At 41.8% G+C, this 16,899-nt stretch overlaps 1 protein-coding gene across 5 annotated transcripts in view; it reads left to right on the forward strand.

Moving 5' to 3' along the window:
- Window positions 1–15,083, forward strand: part of LZTS1 (leucine zipper tumor suppressor 1) — a 64,896-nt gene extending 49,813 nt beyond the window's left edge. For all 5 annotated transcript variants that reach the window (XM_058194424.1, XM_058194421.1, XM_058194420.1 and 2 more), the window contains 3 exons: window positions 1,705–2,192; window positions 4,177–4,998; window positions 5,695–15,083. In XM_058194424.1, the coding sequence (XP_058050407.1) occupies window positions 1,848–2,192; window positions 4,177–4,998; window positions 5,695–6,363 (1,836 nt within the window). In that variant the 5' untranslated portion in view covers window positions 1,705–1,847 and the 3' untranslated portion in view covers window positions 6,364–15,083. The remainder of the gene's footprint in view (window positions 1–1,704; window positions 2,193–4,176; window positions 4,999–5,694) is intronic.
- The last annotated feature ends 1,816 nt before the right edge of the window (window positions 15,084–16,899 follow it).

The following is a 16,899-nucleotide window of genomic DNA, read 5'->3' on the forward strand; positions in this document are numbered from 1 at the left end:
GTTTTTTTTTGTTTACATTTATACCCCGCCCTTCTCCGAAGACTCAGGGCGGCTTACAGTGTATAAGGCAATGTGGGAAATGGGTCTCTCCCTCCCTCCCTCTCATTTCTGTTTCTCTCTCTTTTTCTTCTCCCTCTTTCTCTACATGCATTTAAATATTGGGGGGGGGGGTTTATTTGGAAGGGTTATTTTAGTGCATTCGCTCAAAAGCCCAATTGGGCTTATTATCTGGGGTGGTCTTATTTTCGGGAAAACACGGTAATTTTACATATCCTAACAGCAGCCAGGATTATATATGCACAATACTGGAAAAATCTAGAAAGCCCTATAGATGATACTATAATCAAAAAAATTCTGGAATGTGCAGAAATGGATAGGTTAACCCTAATAATCAAAGGAAAAGAAGACTTGGAATATTTTATAACATGGGAACTATTCTACAAATGGTTAATTGACAGATACTGAGGTTAGAGGAGTGAATGTATGTGACATATGGACTACATGAGAAAGAAAAACTGATGGTTTATATAATCAAGATAGTATATTTTTCAATAACGATTGATACCGCATATATGTTTATGTATATATGATTATGATGATGTTTTTATGTTAACACTTTGGACACCTAGAAAACACACTGTTCAACATAGAAATAGAATATGTGACATAAAACAATAAAAAATATTTAACGAAAATCACAACCCATCAGCTCACAAGAAATCAGACCACGTCTCAGTAACAACAACCAGCCATTTAAACAGACTGAAACCAGACCATGACTCAGAAGTATCTGAACAAACAACACTAATTTACATCACACAGATGGTACTTAAAACCAAAGTTCAAAAAGTCCAAGTCAGACCATGACTCACAAGTAGCCAAACAAACAACATGCATACTAATTTGCATCACATAAAAAGGCATTTAAAGATCAGAGCTCTGACAGATCAGCACAATTCAAAGCGCATTGACGATGTCTCCTCGAATGGTGGTGAAACGTTTGCAACCAAATTGCCAAGCTCGGAGCTCAAACCAACAGCCCAAATGGGGTATAAATCTAATAAATTAAAGAATTAATAAAAAATAATATGGTGGCCTGAAATAATTTTTTTAAAGAGTTGCTTCATGGCAGGAGACATGTATGCAGAAACCATTGTGGCCCATCAGGGATAATAACCTACCAATTGTTAAATGTCTAGATATTTTCTGTCATCCAGGTCATGGTTATCCCAAAGGTGCTTTTTCAAAAGGCAACTAAACTTTTCCTTAAAGACGTTTCACTTCTCATCTTAAAATCTGCTTCAGTTCTGACTGAAGTGAAGTCAGTTCTGAAGTGTCAGAACTGAAGATGCTTCTTAGATGAGAAGCACAATGTCTTCAGAAAAAACAAAGGCCTGTTGCCTTTTGAAAAAGAACCTTTGGGACGTCCAGATGCTACTGACTTAAAACTTCAAATGCTCCAGTAGCTCCCCATCACTGTTGTAAAGCACAATTGGATTCTCTGTGGGTTCCACCACTTCCTTATTATTTTTCATCATTTAGCCTTCTGAGTTTACAAATTTGCAATCCTTTTACTCTTGCTTGAAGGCATTGCAATTTCTGTCCTGCAAGTCCACAGTGCAAATCCACAGTGTCTTGTTTTGGAGCAGAATTATTAGCTGTCTTTCTCTCATTTAGTCTCATGTTCTCTTCTCATCCTCTCAGGGTTGCTGCTTTTCGGCACAGCAAGGCTTTGGCTATGAACACACCATCCTTGCCTCCCAGCAGTCAGGACAACCTGATAAAAACCAATCCTTGGACAATATCCCTCGGACAGTCTTTCTACTTCTCTGTTCAAGGTTATAATCATGGGAAGTGTCAGTAGCCTTATCTCCGGACACAACTTTCACAGTAAGCATTGTCGGGCCTCTCAGTACAAGCTGCGTAAGTCATCCCAGCTGAAAAAGCTGAACAGGTACTCCGATGGTCTGCTGAAGTTCAGCTTCTCCCAAGAAGCTGGCCACAACAAGTCCAGCTCCAAAGGCAATAAGAACGAGGACTTCTTTTACATCAAAGTGAACCAGAAGGCACACCGAACAGACTATGCACCACTCTCGGGTGGTGAGCTGGAAGGTCAGGCTGGGACAAGCAGCAGTGATTACGGTACCCCAACACCCCCCAAACTGAAGCCAGGCTCCAACCAGCTGGAACTAGTGAGTTGAGTTAAACTTGGTCATTATAATTAAGGGTAGGAAATTGGTAGCCCCAAACTTATGTAAGATTCCTGGGTCTCCCATCCCTTCTGTAGATTTCAGAGCCCTCGTTAATCAGGTTGATTGAAAACTGGAAAACCAATTTCCAAGTATTTTGAGGACCTATATCTCTGATGACAAACCTATGGCACAGGTGGCACGCGTAGGAATATCAGTGGGCATGTGAGCTCAGCTCCACCAGCTGATTTTCGGGCCTTCTGGGCCCGCCAGAAGTAGGGAAACAAGCTGTTTTCTGTCTCCGGAGAGCCTTGGGGAAGGCCTGTTTTTCTCTCTCACCTGGCTCCAGAGCTCTCTAAGAGTCTGGGGAGGGTGAAAATGACCTTCCCCACCCCCCTGGAGGTGCTCCGGAGGCTGAAAATGGCCCGTTTGCCAATTTCCGGTGGGACAGGAAGGCCCATTTTTTGCTGTCTCCAGCCTCCAGGGCCTCTCTAGGAGTCTGGGGAGGTTAAAAATGGCCTTCCCCCCCACCCCCAGAGGTCCTCCGGAGGCCAGAAACAGCCCATTTGCCAACTTCTGGTGGGACCGCCAGGGGAGTGGGGAAGGCCGTTTTCGCCCCAACCCCCAGACTCCTAGAAAGCCTCTGGAGCCAGGTGAGAGAGAAAAATGTGCCTACCAGGAGTGTTGGGGGGGGTTTGCAGGGGGGGCACATAGAATTATGGGTGTGGGCACACGTGCAATCCCCCCCCGCCTCCCCAGCACACGATGGCAGAAAGGTTAGCCATCACTGACCTATATAGAAACTGTATGACCTAAAGTGTCCATATCAACATTAAAAAAATCAAGAAAAATTTTGCAGTCTTTACTCTCCAAACTATATTAAGGAATTTGGTCTTCTGAATCAAATGATGAAGTAATGTGCGACATCCTGATATTAATCCCATGGGTCAGTCTGTCATTGAATTAACCAGTTTTCTGGATTTGTATAATACCCTGACTCTTTAGTTTAAATAGATGGGCTAGATTCAGAGGTGGGTTTCAGCAGGTTCTGACCAGTTCTGGAGAATCAGTAGCAGAAATTTTGAGTAGTTTGGAGAACCGGTAAATACCGTATCTGACTGGCCCCACCCCCATCTATTCTCTGCTTCCCAAGTCCCAGCTGATCAGGAGGAATTTGAGATTTTACAGAATTCTTCCCCTGCCACGCCCACCAAGCCATGCCCACCAAGCCACACCCACAGAACCGGTAGTAAAAAAATTTGAAACCCACCGCTGGCTAGGTTCACACATAATATTCTAGGTAGTTAAAAAAAAACTTTTGAAGCTACTTAGCACAGCATGTTGTATAAACACAACTGCTTCATTTGAGAAGCTTACAAACAGGATTTTAGATATAAAGGTCTGGGGGGGAAAATCTCCAAAAATGTAAAGGTGAAAAAAATTAAAAATGAAAATGAAAACAGCACTACTTCCCCATTGTCATCCAATCAAAATCAAGCACAACCTGTTTAACACATTGTAGGAAGCCAGTGGAAACTCCCATGATAGTACAGATAATTCTCAAGTTACAACCATAATGGTGCCTGTCCATCATGGTCATAACTTGTGATGGCCGTAAATCAGATCACCCATGTGATCAACTTGATTTTGTGAAGTATTTTGCATGGTTAGTGAGCAAACACCATGTTTGTTAAGTGAACCAATGGTTTGCTATAGGCCAAATTTTCCAAAAATCAGAAGTATCCCTTCAGCAAACATGGTCACCTGACTGTGGAACTGTACAAATGGCCATAAATGCAGGGCAGTTTCCCAACAACCATGTAGTCACATGACTGGAATGGGCAGGGCTGACCATTGTTGCTTCAAAATTGGGTTGCAAGTACTTTTACGAAAGGCCATTGTAACTTCAAACCATTGCTAAGCAACTGGTCATAAGTGGAGGATTACCTCTCTCTATATGCATTAACTATTCTCTCCTTCTGCCCAGGCTACAGAGAAGAGTGTGGCAAGGGCCACTGCTTTCAAACCAGTTCTCCCTCACTCAAACACGGTTCTCCATTCTTCTCCTGATCACAGCAATGCTGCTCAGCAGTTCCCAACCCAAGACAAAGCCAAAGATCTAGAGAGTAAGCCTGCTCTTTGTTCTGGAGGACTTTCAGATTCGGGGAGAAATTCTATGTCCAGCCTGCCCACACACAGTACAGCCAGCAGCTACCAGCTGGACCCCCTGATTACTCCTGTTGGCCCCATCAGCCGATTTGGAGGCTCTGCTCACAATATCACTCAGTGTGCCATCCTTCAGGAGAGTAACATGATGAGCTTGAAAGCTCTGTCTTTCTCCGATGGGGGCACCAAGATCCTCAACCCAGGCAAGTCTTCCACTCATCCCCATATGACTGAGAACAGTGTTTGTGTCCGTTCACCCATCTCCACAGAGGAATCCGCCATTCAGGAGCTGGAGCAGAAGCTGATGGAGCGGGAGGGTGAGCTGCAGGAGCTCCAGTGCAGCTTTGAAGAGAAAGAGATCACCTCCTGCCAAAGCTACGAAGAGAAGCAAAGGCGTTGCCGGGAGGAGATGGAAGGATTGAAGCAGAAATGCAACAGCAAACTGAAGCAGACATCACAGAAGAACCAGCGAGCGCAACAACTCTTGCAACTGCAGGTGTTCCAGCTGCAGCAGGAGAAGCAGCAGCTGCGGGAGGAGCTGTCCAACTTGATGAAGGAGCAGGACCTTCTAGAGAACAAGCTGAGGACATACGAGAAAGAGAAGACCACCTTTGCTCCTGCACTGGAAGAAACACAGTGGGAGGTAAGACTCTACTGCACCTTAGTAAAGGGGAAACTTGTTCCAGCCTTCTGTATTCTTTAGTCAAAATTAAAGATAAAGGGAAAAGTTTTCTCTGTCTAGTCATGTCCAACTCTGGGGGCAGTACTCATCTTCATTTCTTAGCTGAGGGGCCAGCATTGTCCAAAGACATTTCCGTGGTTATGCGACCAACATGACTATACGCCAAGGCATATATAACATACAAAACACTGTTACCTTCCCAGCAAAGTGGTACCTACTTAGATACTCGTATTTGCATGCTTTCAAACTGCTAGGTGGAGTTGGGGCTAGGAGTTGGGGCAAGGATGGGAGCTCACCCGGTCGTGCGGTGCTTGGATCTCAAACCCAGGCTGTCAGCTGGAAACCTTACAAGCTCGGTGTCTTTAAATGCTTGTGTCTCTGATTTTAGAGATCTTCTCATGCAATGAGATTGTTCCCCCAGCTGCCTGCAAAGAGAAAAAAGGGTCTTTTATCTTTCATTAGGGCCATGCCTTCCACTAGCTTCATCTTCATAGTTGATCCATGAAGAGATGCAATCTTTCATCTGAAATAAATATATTCCGTACTTAGCACCACCCATTTTCCTGTGTGCGGCAGACTGAATTGCAATGCAATCTAGATCTCTGGCAGGTGGATATCTAGATACGATGCTGATTCTAGTCTTATGTTTTCTTACAGGTTTGTCAGAAGTCTGGTGAGATCTCTCTCCTGAAACAGCAACTGAAAGAATCCCAGACAGAGCTGAACAGCAAGACCAATGAGGTGCTCAATCTGAAAGCTCAGCTGAAGGACCTCCGGGCCAAGATGGAACTGTTGGAGATTAAAATTCAGGATTTGGAGGATTCGTTGCATGCCAAAGCCATGGAACTAGAGGTATGTGAGAATGAACTCCAACGCAAGAAGAATGAGTCAGAGCTACTAAGGGAGAAAGTGAACTTGCTGGAACAGGAGATTGCAGAGTTGAGAACTGAACTGACCATCCTCAGGGAGGAGATGAAATGTGGTATGGTTTCCATGGGCTTGGAGGAAAGCATGGTGGAGGATGCCCAAATCCTGTGGAGGGAAGTAGAAAAGCTAAAAAAAGAACTGCAGGAGGAACAGGACAGCAACAAGCAGATCACTGTCAGCTTTCAGCAGGAACGACAAACCTGGAAGGAGGAGAAAGAGAAAGTGATCCAGTACCAGAAGCAGCTGCAGCAAAGCTACCTTCACATGTACAAAAGAAATCAAAACCTGGAGAAGATGCTTCAGCAGCTGGCTACTGGGGAGGATGGTAAAGATCCCTTAGATCTTGATCTCCATGGAACTGATGTCCCTTATGAAGACATTATTGCCACTGAAATCTGAATCTGAAGGGTGCTATGTTTTGCTGCCCACTGCAGAAAGATCTCACTTGGGGTTATGTGTAATTTCACAGAGCGCTTTTAATGGAGGTCCTTGTCTGGCCAAAACAAGTCACCAGCCATTGTCCATGCATTTCCACTCCCAACTTCTTTATCCAGGTGTACCTGACTGCTGTTGTAGGGTAACCCATTGAGAAAAGGGAAGAGAAGAATTCCCAACTGACTTTTTCTGTCATGACGTGATCCAACATAGGAGCAACTTTGGTAGAAAAGTTACAAGAATCTCTGAGCCATTAATAATATGAGATAAGACCTGCTTGTATTCCAAGACCCTCTTAATTCCCCCGTGAGAGGACTCTGGGGAAAAGCACACCCATTAAACTATTAGTTAAGGAAGAGTGACTTGCACATCCAGCAAGAATTGGTCATCATGGTCCTCAAGGGTAACCAGTCATTCCATCTTTGCAGAACATAGTGTGTTCTACTGGAATATTTAAGCATCAGATGGAACGATAGTAGCATTGCTCCATTATTTGTCTGCAAAGGACCTGCCTCCTTCAGAAATGATGGGCTAATATTTTAGAGTCCCGGAAGCCATAATTTGTCAGTCAGCCAATGGATCTTCCTCATCGTTTACCCTTCTTTTAGCATTTGCCTCCCTTTCTGAACAAGCTGAAGTTTGGGAGAGGTATATTTTTATTTATTGTGTGAGTGCACATGTCTATATTAGAGATGGGAATTGGATTTTGAAATTTTCTTGTGTTTTTGAACAGGAATGTTCAGAGTTGTTTATTTAAAATGTGAATATTTATATGTATGTATTATTGTTTTGCAAATATCTGGCATTTATTTTTCCACATTTCCTATTTTGACCTGGAGAAAAAAAACATATTGGCTCTTCTGAGCCCATTATGTCTATAGATATAACTGGAAATACAGGTTTGCCTCAAAGTGATGCTTTCTTTAGAAACATGCTAGCTTCTATTTGATGTTTTAAAAATTAAAAACTTCTTTAAAAAGTAAATGAGGTCATGCAAAGAGCTTGGAGGGAACCAAGGAATATACTGAATTGACAGCCATCTAACTTTATTTACTTAAAACATACATCTTGTAAAAAATCAACACCAATTCAAAGCAGCCAACAACAACAGTAAAACCATTAGTTAACAATCTTCAAATACCGTGTTTCCCCGAAAATAAGATCTGGTATTATTTTCTTTTCGGCCGCAAAATAAGCACCAAATTTATTTTCAGGGAATGTCTTACCCACTTACCTTAGGACCATTGCAGCCATGCCTCCCATATCCTGACCCCTTTCGTGCCACTGCCCGACTTCTGTGGCCACTTGCAGCCAGACACTGCATGGCTCATTGTGCCGGTCCCACCACTTGCAGCAGGAGGCTGCAGGGTGCATTGTTCCATTGTCTTGTGCGAGCAGCGGTCCTAGTGTGATGTGCCATGTGGCATCTGGCTGCGAGCAGCTGCAAGAAGTTGCAGAAGTCAGGCAATGGTGTGACAAGTGTTGGGACATGGGAGGCCTGACTGTGGCAGTCCTAAGGTATGCTGAGCATATAGAGCAGCTCCATCTTTCCCAAGCCCCATCTGAGCTTGATTGTTTACGCCTGCACCTCGCCTCACCTTGTACAACCAGAAGATGGGCAGGGCTTAACTAGGGCTTATTTTTGGAGTAGGGCTTATATTAGGCACAGGTGTGAAAATTGGGCTAGGGCTTGTTTTCATGGCAGGTTGTATTTTCGGAGAAACCATCAATTCCTACTATATTGAGGGATTACGAGAACTGAAGAGAAATGGTTAAAAGAAGAAACATCAGTACAATTGTTATAACTACAGTAAAACAATAATATATGAATGACTGTCTTACTAAACAGGAAAGTTTCTTTCTTACTTCCAGAAGTTTTAAAGAGGGGACCAGAAACAAGGCCCTGTTCCCTATCAATTTTGAAACTGCTACCACACATAGTAAACCATAATAAACAAGTATTTATTTGACTCCATGTTCAGTATTTTTGGATACTTAGTCTCCTTCCCTTACCTCCAGCCCAAAACAAAATAGCCAGTAAGAGAATCTTGAAAAATACTTTTCTTGGCACCTGATTTCTATTTAGGTAGCTTTGACCTTCTTCTTTCCACTGAGGAGAAATGTTCCTTGTAGAGTTAATAAAGGTCTTCACAGTATTTGGTCTAAAAGAGATTGAAAATATGGCTACCATCCTATGCCTTGCCAATGACAGCTTAAGAAAGCAAAACAGCAAAGGACTTGTGTCAAAGTAGCTACAAAAGGGCAGCCAAATTATTTTGGCATCTGACACAAAAAAGTACCTTGTTAGTAATATAATAATACAACCCCGCTCCCCCGTTGTAACAGTTTTAGATGCTATTGCGACATCAGAAATGGACCATCTCACCACCATGTCATGCTGTTCCACAAACATTCCTTGTGACCTTTAGAGAAACCTGCCATGAAACATCATTTACAATAAAATGCCATATCAAAAATAGAAATGCAAAAAGGGAAAAGAAAATCTGGCTTCAAACAGAGAGAAATTAACAGTTTAGAACTTAAATAGCAATAGCTTTTTTACTGCCACCTGAAAAGATGCATGACTGAGTTCTTTGATTCCGAAAAAAAATATGTACTTCAAAACCACATTTCAAAGGTTATAATCCATTGGCAGAACAGATGCTTTTCATGCAGAAGCTCTCAAGCTTAAATTCAATCCCTGGTATTTTATGGTAGGATTTATAGACATCTCTTTGAAATGCAGTCCTTGAGAGAAATACAGAATTTTGTAGGGCACTGGTTTAGCTTGGTGGAGCTAACTTTCTGTGTCTGTATAGTGAAGAAACCCAATAAGCATTCTTTTTTGTAGTGATTTCAAAACATTGTTTGACTACCCAATTCTTTTCTATTGTTTCTGTGAAATAGGAGAATTTTATATGATGCAAACAGCAGCACCCCAATCCTATCCATACTTGGGAGATTCTCACATTCTTAAAATCTTGTTTTAACTAACATTGTATTGGGTGAACAAGGCCAAAAGCATTTTTCACTTTGTTCTCAGTACCTTTTGAACTTTGAGAAGCTCAAAGTTCCAAAATGTTGGAGAATTTCCAAAATGTCAGAATGTATGAGTTTCTTCCATTCAGAGAGAATACATGTATTGCATCTTGCATTTTTTTTTGCAAATCTTTTGTCCTGCATGCAACCAGCATCCCTGCAACTTGCCCAAGTAGCTAACAATCCTGTTTCTCTATGTAGCTACAAACTACGAAACACTCTTGCGTCACTGCATATTAAGTCTTAACAGCGTTTATCACCCCTTGCCTGCCAATCAGCTAATTGGGTTTGTGCACATATGCTTCTGATTAGCAAAATTTGCATTGTTAATTGCAGTTTTAAACAACAGCCCTGTCCCTGGTGAAACACCCAGTGGTGCCCAGGGATTTAATTATCTCTGAATGGGAGGGAGTCTGGATGATAGTCATTTTCCTGCTGAAGTGATAAAAGTTCTTCTCCTCCATTCTGTTTGCTCTTCCATTCATTTTGCATTGGGGCAGGAACCCAGCTGTTGGCAGGAACAATTAAAAGGAGTTGTTGTTTCCAAAAATAATCTATTGGATGAATGGTCCCCCCCTTTCTGTGGTGAACTGTTTGGGGATAGTGAAGACAAATTGGATATCACTTTTAATTGCAATAAGTGTTAGTTGGTGCCCTGCCTGCCAGTCTGATTTTGTCAGTAAACATATATTAAAGCCCTTAGCACAGATCTAAATTTTAGAAAATCTCCATGTAGCCAATGAAGTTTACACCTAGAAATGAGTAAAGTAATAACTAGCAGTCAGCATGGGTTTGTTAAAAACAGATCATGCCAAACCAATCTTATTTCATTTTCAACATAATGACTAAATTAATAGACCAGCAAAATACTTTAAACATAATATACTTAGACTTCAGCAAGGCATTCAACAAAGTAGACCACAACCTACTTCTTCATAAGCTAGAAAAAAGTGGGATAGATAACTTCACCACCAGATGGATTCTCAACTGGCTGACAAACCATACTCAACAAGTAGTCCTCAATGGGTCTAAGTCTACATGGAGAGGAGTAAGCAGTGGGGTGCCACAAGGTTCTGTCTTAGGCCTCTTCAATATATTTATAAACAATTTAGATGAGGGAAGAGAAGGGGAACACACCAAATTTACAGATGTTACTAAGCTAGCAGGAATAGCTAACATCCTAGAAGATAGGCTCAAGAACCAGATGAATTTTGACAGACTTGAACAGTGGGCCCTTTCTAACAAAATGAAATTCAATGTAGAGACAAGTAAAGTCTTACACTTAGATAAGAAAAGCCAAAAGCACACATATAAACTGGGGGAAACCAGGCTTAATAGCAGTAACTATGAGAGGGATCTTGGAGACTTAATGGACAACCAAATAAATATGAGCCAGCAGTGTGCAGTGGCAGCCAAAAAAATCAATGCAGTCCTAAGTTGCATTAACAGAGTGATACAATCAAGATCAAGTGAGGTACTAATACCACTATAACGCCTTAGTAAGACCACACCTAGAGTACTACATCCAGTTTTGGTCACCACACCAAATATTGAGACTCTAAAAAAAGTGCAGAGAAGAGTGTTAGAGTTTGTAGCAATCCAACCAGCATACTAATAAAGAATTCAGCATGATTCATGTATATAAGAAACTTCTTTATATACAATGCCATATAGCAGAAGCCAGAACCAGAACTCAGAATCCAGACGCACAGAATCAATAATTACAGAAGCACATATATACATACATACATACATGCATGCATGCATACATACATACATACATACAGATATAGATATAGATATAGATATAGATATAGATATAGATATAGATATAGATATAAACCAGTGAACCTAAGCCATGCCCAGTTTCTGAGCCATCTGGGTCGATAAACAGTCCCCATTGGCTGACCTGTTACCATGTCTATTCCAATTCATGAACTCTCACACACTGACAAAGAGCAATCAGGATGATTTTTTAAGGGGCCCACCTCTGATTGTCCTGGTGCAAACCGATGTTAAGAGCAGAACTTCCTCAGCTGGTCTTTCTGCATGATATGGAGTAGTACTTGAGTTCTAAGATAATAAACCATGGATAACCATAGACAAACATGTTAGTGGAAATAAAACCGATAAGCCTTAGATATAGGTATACATTCAATTGTCTGGATGATGTGCTGACCTAAAATAAAGTAGAGCCACCCAAATTGTGAGAAATCACATTTATGTTTCCCATTGGCATGAAATTAGGTCACCTGGTCCTCATCAGACCAGCCAACTGTGTGTATATTTGTCTATCAAGAAGTGTTTTCTGCATCAGTGACCACTTCTAGAAAAAAAATCTGGTGCATTGGGTCAAAGCAGTTTGTCTGTTCACCTCTTACATTCTGTACAGTGCTACAAAACAGATGTGTGAACTTAGCTTGAGTTTGAGGCATTCTACTAATAACAGGTCATCCTTAAATATAGTGGCTAGTTCACACAGTACAGTAAACATATTTAATGAATTAATCAATTTATTGGGTTTGTACCATACACTAAATCATAAACCAACAAGAAGATTTTAACTGATTCAGATAAAGATTTAAGTGCACAGCATAGTACGCTTGGTTAATTTTAAACTTGGTTACATGTTTGTGGTGATGGCTTAGCAAATTGAATTTGTCAAATCTGTTTATAAAGTTATGAACTGTGCAAAACCTTGAGATATAATGCAATCTAGATTTTGAAAATGGTATCTTAGTAAACCTCAATCTTTAAAGTGGGAAAAAAGGTGCTGTAGAGTTTCTAGATCTCTGCGTCATGGTGCTAATTCAATGAGATAGGAGAATATGCAGGATAATAAACTCAATCCCTGAAGACATACATAGACACATCCATGATCTTTTCTTGACATGATATGGAAGTGATTGGCCAGGTAGAGTGGAATTGTCTTTCAACTCTACTCCATATTATTGAGATTTTCACATGAACCTCTAATTCTGTAGGTACCATCTGCCGAGGCCACTATAAAGAGAACTGAACCCTTTCCTTATACTCCAATACTCTACAAATTCCATCCTCTAGTTCTTTCCATCATTCTTGTCCCAAGTCCCAGACTGGAATTTTGATAGTTTCCCACATTTGCATTAGCATGACAGATAGTAAAACAGGTCCACAAATTTGCTACCAACATGGCAGTGGACAAAAATACAAAAAAAGGAGGTAAATCTCTACCTAGCCATTGGCTTCTTCCTCTGGATGTATAATTAATTATTACTCAGTCAAATATCACCTAACACATTCTGCATCATGTAGTCAGTCAATTGAGGCTCTTCCTTTGGATGTCATCTAATGATTCCAGAATCTGGTCAGCAAACCAGTGATCTCATCACTCCCCTAAATTGATTTCTTGAACCACTTTTCCTGCTTCACTAATGATAGTGTATTATGTACAGCTTTGGGACCATATATATTCACCTGAAGCTGGATTATTCCTGGCATTGGAATAATTTCCAGAGCATGTTGCAGTTTCTTTGGTGATGTTGGGTTTTTTTCTTTTATTTTTTTGGGGCTAAGGAATGGCATCTGTAAAAATCAGATTATTCCAGCAATGACTTTGGAATCCATGTTCCATTCTAGCCAGGGGTGAAATGCTCCCGGTTCGGACTGGATCAGATGATCCGGTAGTGATGGCAGCGGGTGGTTCGGAGAACTGGTAGCAAAAATCCCTGGCCCCCCTCACCCATGCCCACCAGGTCCCCCGCTTCCCCACTTACCGCTTCTTTCTGGTTTGCTTGCTTTTCCCGCCTGAATGGTAGGAATAGGTTGTAAAAAATGCTTTTAAAAGGTAAAAAAAGGCTCTGACAATCACAGCTGAGCCATGTGATCATCAGAGCCTTTTTTTTACTTTTAAAAGCATTTTTTTCAACCTATTCAGCTGAATAGGTTGTAAAAAATACTTTTAAAAGTAAAAAAAAAGATTGCACACTACAGCTGATCACACCCACACCCACACACCGCTGTTCTACTTATCCCATGCATCCTTTTGCCGTGTACTTCGCATTTGGTGCATGGTGCACACTTTGCACTTTGGCATGCAGCGCGCATGCGCAGCCAGCGAACTGGTAGTAAACCGGTTCATATTTTGCCACTGATTCTAGCACTTCTATGAATCACAGTTTTTCTTTCTCTCTCTCTCTCTAATCTTATCCATCTATCCACTCATCCATCCATTATCTTTCCCAGCCACAAATAAGCTTCCTTGCTGGATTTCTTCTTATATTTATCCATCTAAAGAATTCATTGGCCAAGCTCACACAATTTTGCTAAACCATAATTTATTTTAAACATGCTTTTTTGAAAGTTGCAAGAGCTGGGTCATATAACACACTGAGACTAGGATTTGTTGAGTAACCACAGTAGCTGGACTCCTGCAATACAAATCACAATGGCTGGATTCATATAAACTGTTTGCAAAAAATGGACAAGCTATATTGTGGCTTGCTGTGATCTAGTACATTTAATTTAGCCAGACTGCTCTTTTTCCAACATGGAAGATGTCAGGAATTGAATCCAACATTTGCTGATGAAGCATATGCTCTATCCTGGATGGTGAGTTCTAATGTGAGTATACCTACCTCCCCTTCATCTTCCTCAATTTTACTGTGCATAGTTGCTTGTTTCTCAGTCTGTATCTGACCTATATAACCTAGACCGGGGTACCCAACCCCTGGTCTGTTGACCAGCACTGGTCCACGGCATGCCAGAAACTGGGCTCCGCAGGATGGAGGCAGCACATGAAACCATGCCCCTCCAATCTGTGGAAAAACTTCTCTCCACATAACTGGTCCCTGGTGCCCAAAAGGTTGGGGGCCACTGATCTAGACCAAAGGTCCCCAACCCCTGGACCGCAGCCCACTACTGTTCCATAGCCTATTAAGAACCATGCCGCCCAAGCAATGTGGCGTGTGCAACTCAACTTGAGCAAGTCATGCTTGCGTGCCAGGCCACTGCTCATGCAAGTCAAGCTACACTTGCGCTGGCCCACTCTTCGCATGGCCCAGTTCCCTTCTCCCCCCAACTCCAGCCAGACCGCCAAGCTGCAAAGGTTGGGGACCGCTGATCTGGACAGAAGCAACAAAATATGCAGAGATAATTTGCTTGAATGTGGCAAGTGGGCAACAATGTCCAGTGACAGACAAATAGGATGTCCAGAAAGCTCCAAAATTGGCCATGGACCTTCCATAGATCATGAATTTCATGGGTGTCCAATGACACTTCCACTGCCCTTGTTTTGCTTCCTTATATGGGAGGTTACATGCTACTAAAGGCAAATAATTCACCATGACTTTCCATTATTTTGTTCTAGTCCTCTGAAGTATTGGGGAGGGAATCTCATGAGCCATATGGCCCCCTCCCCATTTAATGTGACAATGATTGCTACCTTTGCACAAATATTGTGTTTGATTTGTGATGGTATGTGTTGCCAGCATGTCACTTGCTTGCCTTGTCCCACTGTGTGTGGGAGTAGTCATCATCTGGGCTATACACAGTACTGTTCTTCCCATCACACTGTTTTTTCTTCAATATAGCTCTTGCTGGTTTTTCATGTATTAAAGTGTAATTTCTGGTGAGCAATGTAAATGGACTCTATGTTTTTTATGTATAAATAAATTTGTAAAAATCTGAGTTGGAATGGTCTTTTTTTCATCCATTGAATTGGAATAGATCCTATGCTTATAAATCAGGATAATCTGTTTTCCTAATTACCTCATCTTCCACATGACAGCATGAAGGACCAGGATGAAGAAACAGGAACTAACATGGGAAAGGGAAACCTAGCAAGACATTATGGCTTTGGCAAGGGAAAGTACAGTATGAGTCTAGCAAACTCTTATAATAAGACTGAAAGTGACAAGAGCTTTAGATATCTCCTCCTCTTTCTCCTCCTCCTCCTCTTTCCCCTTCCTCTCCTATACTTTAGTTGCTCAGATTCCTGATTTATGGCAGATGCTGCCTTATGCCTACACATACAGGGTCCTCCATCTAATCACTCAGCACAAAAAGGAACTTCACACTAAATAAAACAAGAAGGAGCCCATCTGCTAACTATGAAATCCTTATGGTATAAATGAGCAAACTCTGTTTCAAGAATGTTGAAAAACCTTTGCCCACAGATTACATGCTACCACACTGGACTATTACCGCCTCGACTATAGATTTGTGTGGGGGACAACCCAATTTCTCTTCTTGATTTTTTTGCTTTTTTCAAACCAGATTGAAGAATCCTTGGAGAACAGAGGGAACAGCAGTATTTGACCTCTGGCCAGCTTACGGGGAAGTAAGCCCTGGATGAACCAGAATAATTTCATTATTTAAACAAACAAGCAAATCAACAAAAAACCCAATATCTCATTCAGGGATCCATTCAATATCTAAATGGAGGTGTGATTCAGATCAATTTCATCCTACGCTCTTCAGTGCGTTGGGCTTCAATTCTCACTATTTCTAACCAGCGTAGCTAAGAAACCAAGCCTTGGGTTTCTTTGTATTGATGGCTGAACACCTAATTTCTTAAGCTACATTTTAATTCACCTGAGTATCAGCCCTTGATTGCCACTAAGGGACTCTAGTCAAGCAAGAGCTGAAAAAGCTTCTTGGATGAGAAGTGAAATGTCCTCCAGGAAAAACGAAGTCCAGTTGCTTCTTGAAAAAGCACTTTTGGGACAACCATGACCTAGATGACTGAGAATCTCCATAGACATTTAGGACAAGCAAGATATTCTTGCTCTCTCACAAAAGCAGGAGCATGGCTTGCATTTACTTCTCCCATTTGGTAGTTGATGAGCAACTGTTACTCACACGAGTGGGGCCATGAGTACACGCGATGCTTGCATGAATGGGCCCCGTGAGCACTCACATGTGTGGGATCGCGAGCCCCTGTGTCAGATCCCTACCGTGATACTGCCATTCAAGAGGGGAGGGGACCCCAGATCCTTTTACTCATTTATTGTTCTCATCCTGTTTTCCTATGTATCCTCTAATTCCCTAGTTTATAATTTTTACCCTGTCACCTATTCTGCCCTGTGCTTTGATTTACCTTGGGGGATATACAAGGGGGGAGGGCCATCTGTTTTCTTTCAGTTTGGAAGCCTCACAGAAAAATCACATGGGAATGAATACTTATGTCTTTTTCAGGACGACTGTTTTCACAACATCTTCTCGCTTGTGGACTGGCTTATTCAACATCAAACTGAGAGGAGGGGTTTCTAACCACTTTATCCTAACAGAATTGCCTGGGGGGAACTCGGACCCTGCTTTGCTTTTGTCTTGCAAACACTCCCTTTCAATAAAAGGTTCCTTTTGAAATGCTGCTCTCTCAAGAGTCCATATTTCTTGATTGGGGAGTAGAGGCAGGACCTTACATAAAGCAGGGTCTGCAAAAGTGGTCAACCCAGAAAAGCAAACTCACTCTACCGAGGG

This window comes from Ahaetulla prasina, chromosome 9 (genome assembly GCF_028640845.1).
Source record: "Ahaetulla prasina isolate Xishuangbanna chromosome 9, ASM2864084v1, whole genome shotgun sequence".
NCBI lineage: Eukaryota > Metazoa > Chordata > Lepidosauria > Squamata > Colubridae > Ahaetulla > Ahaetulla prasina.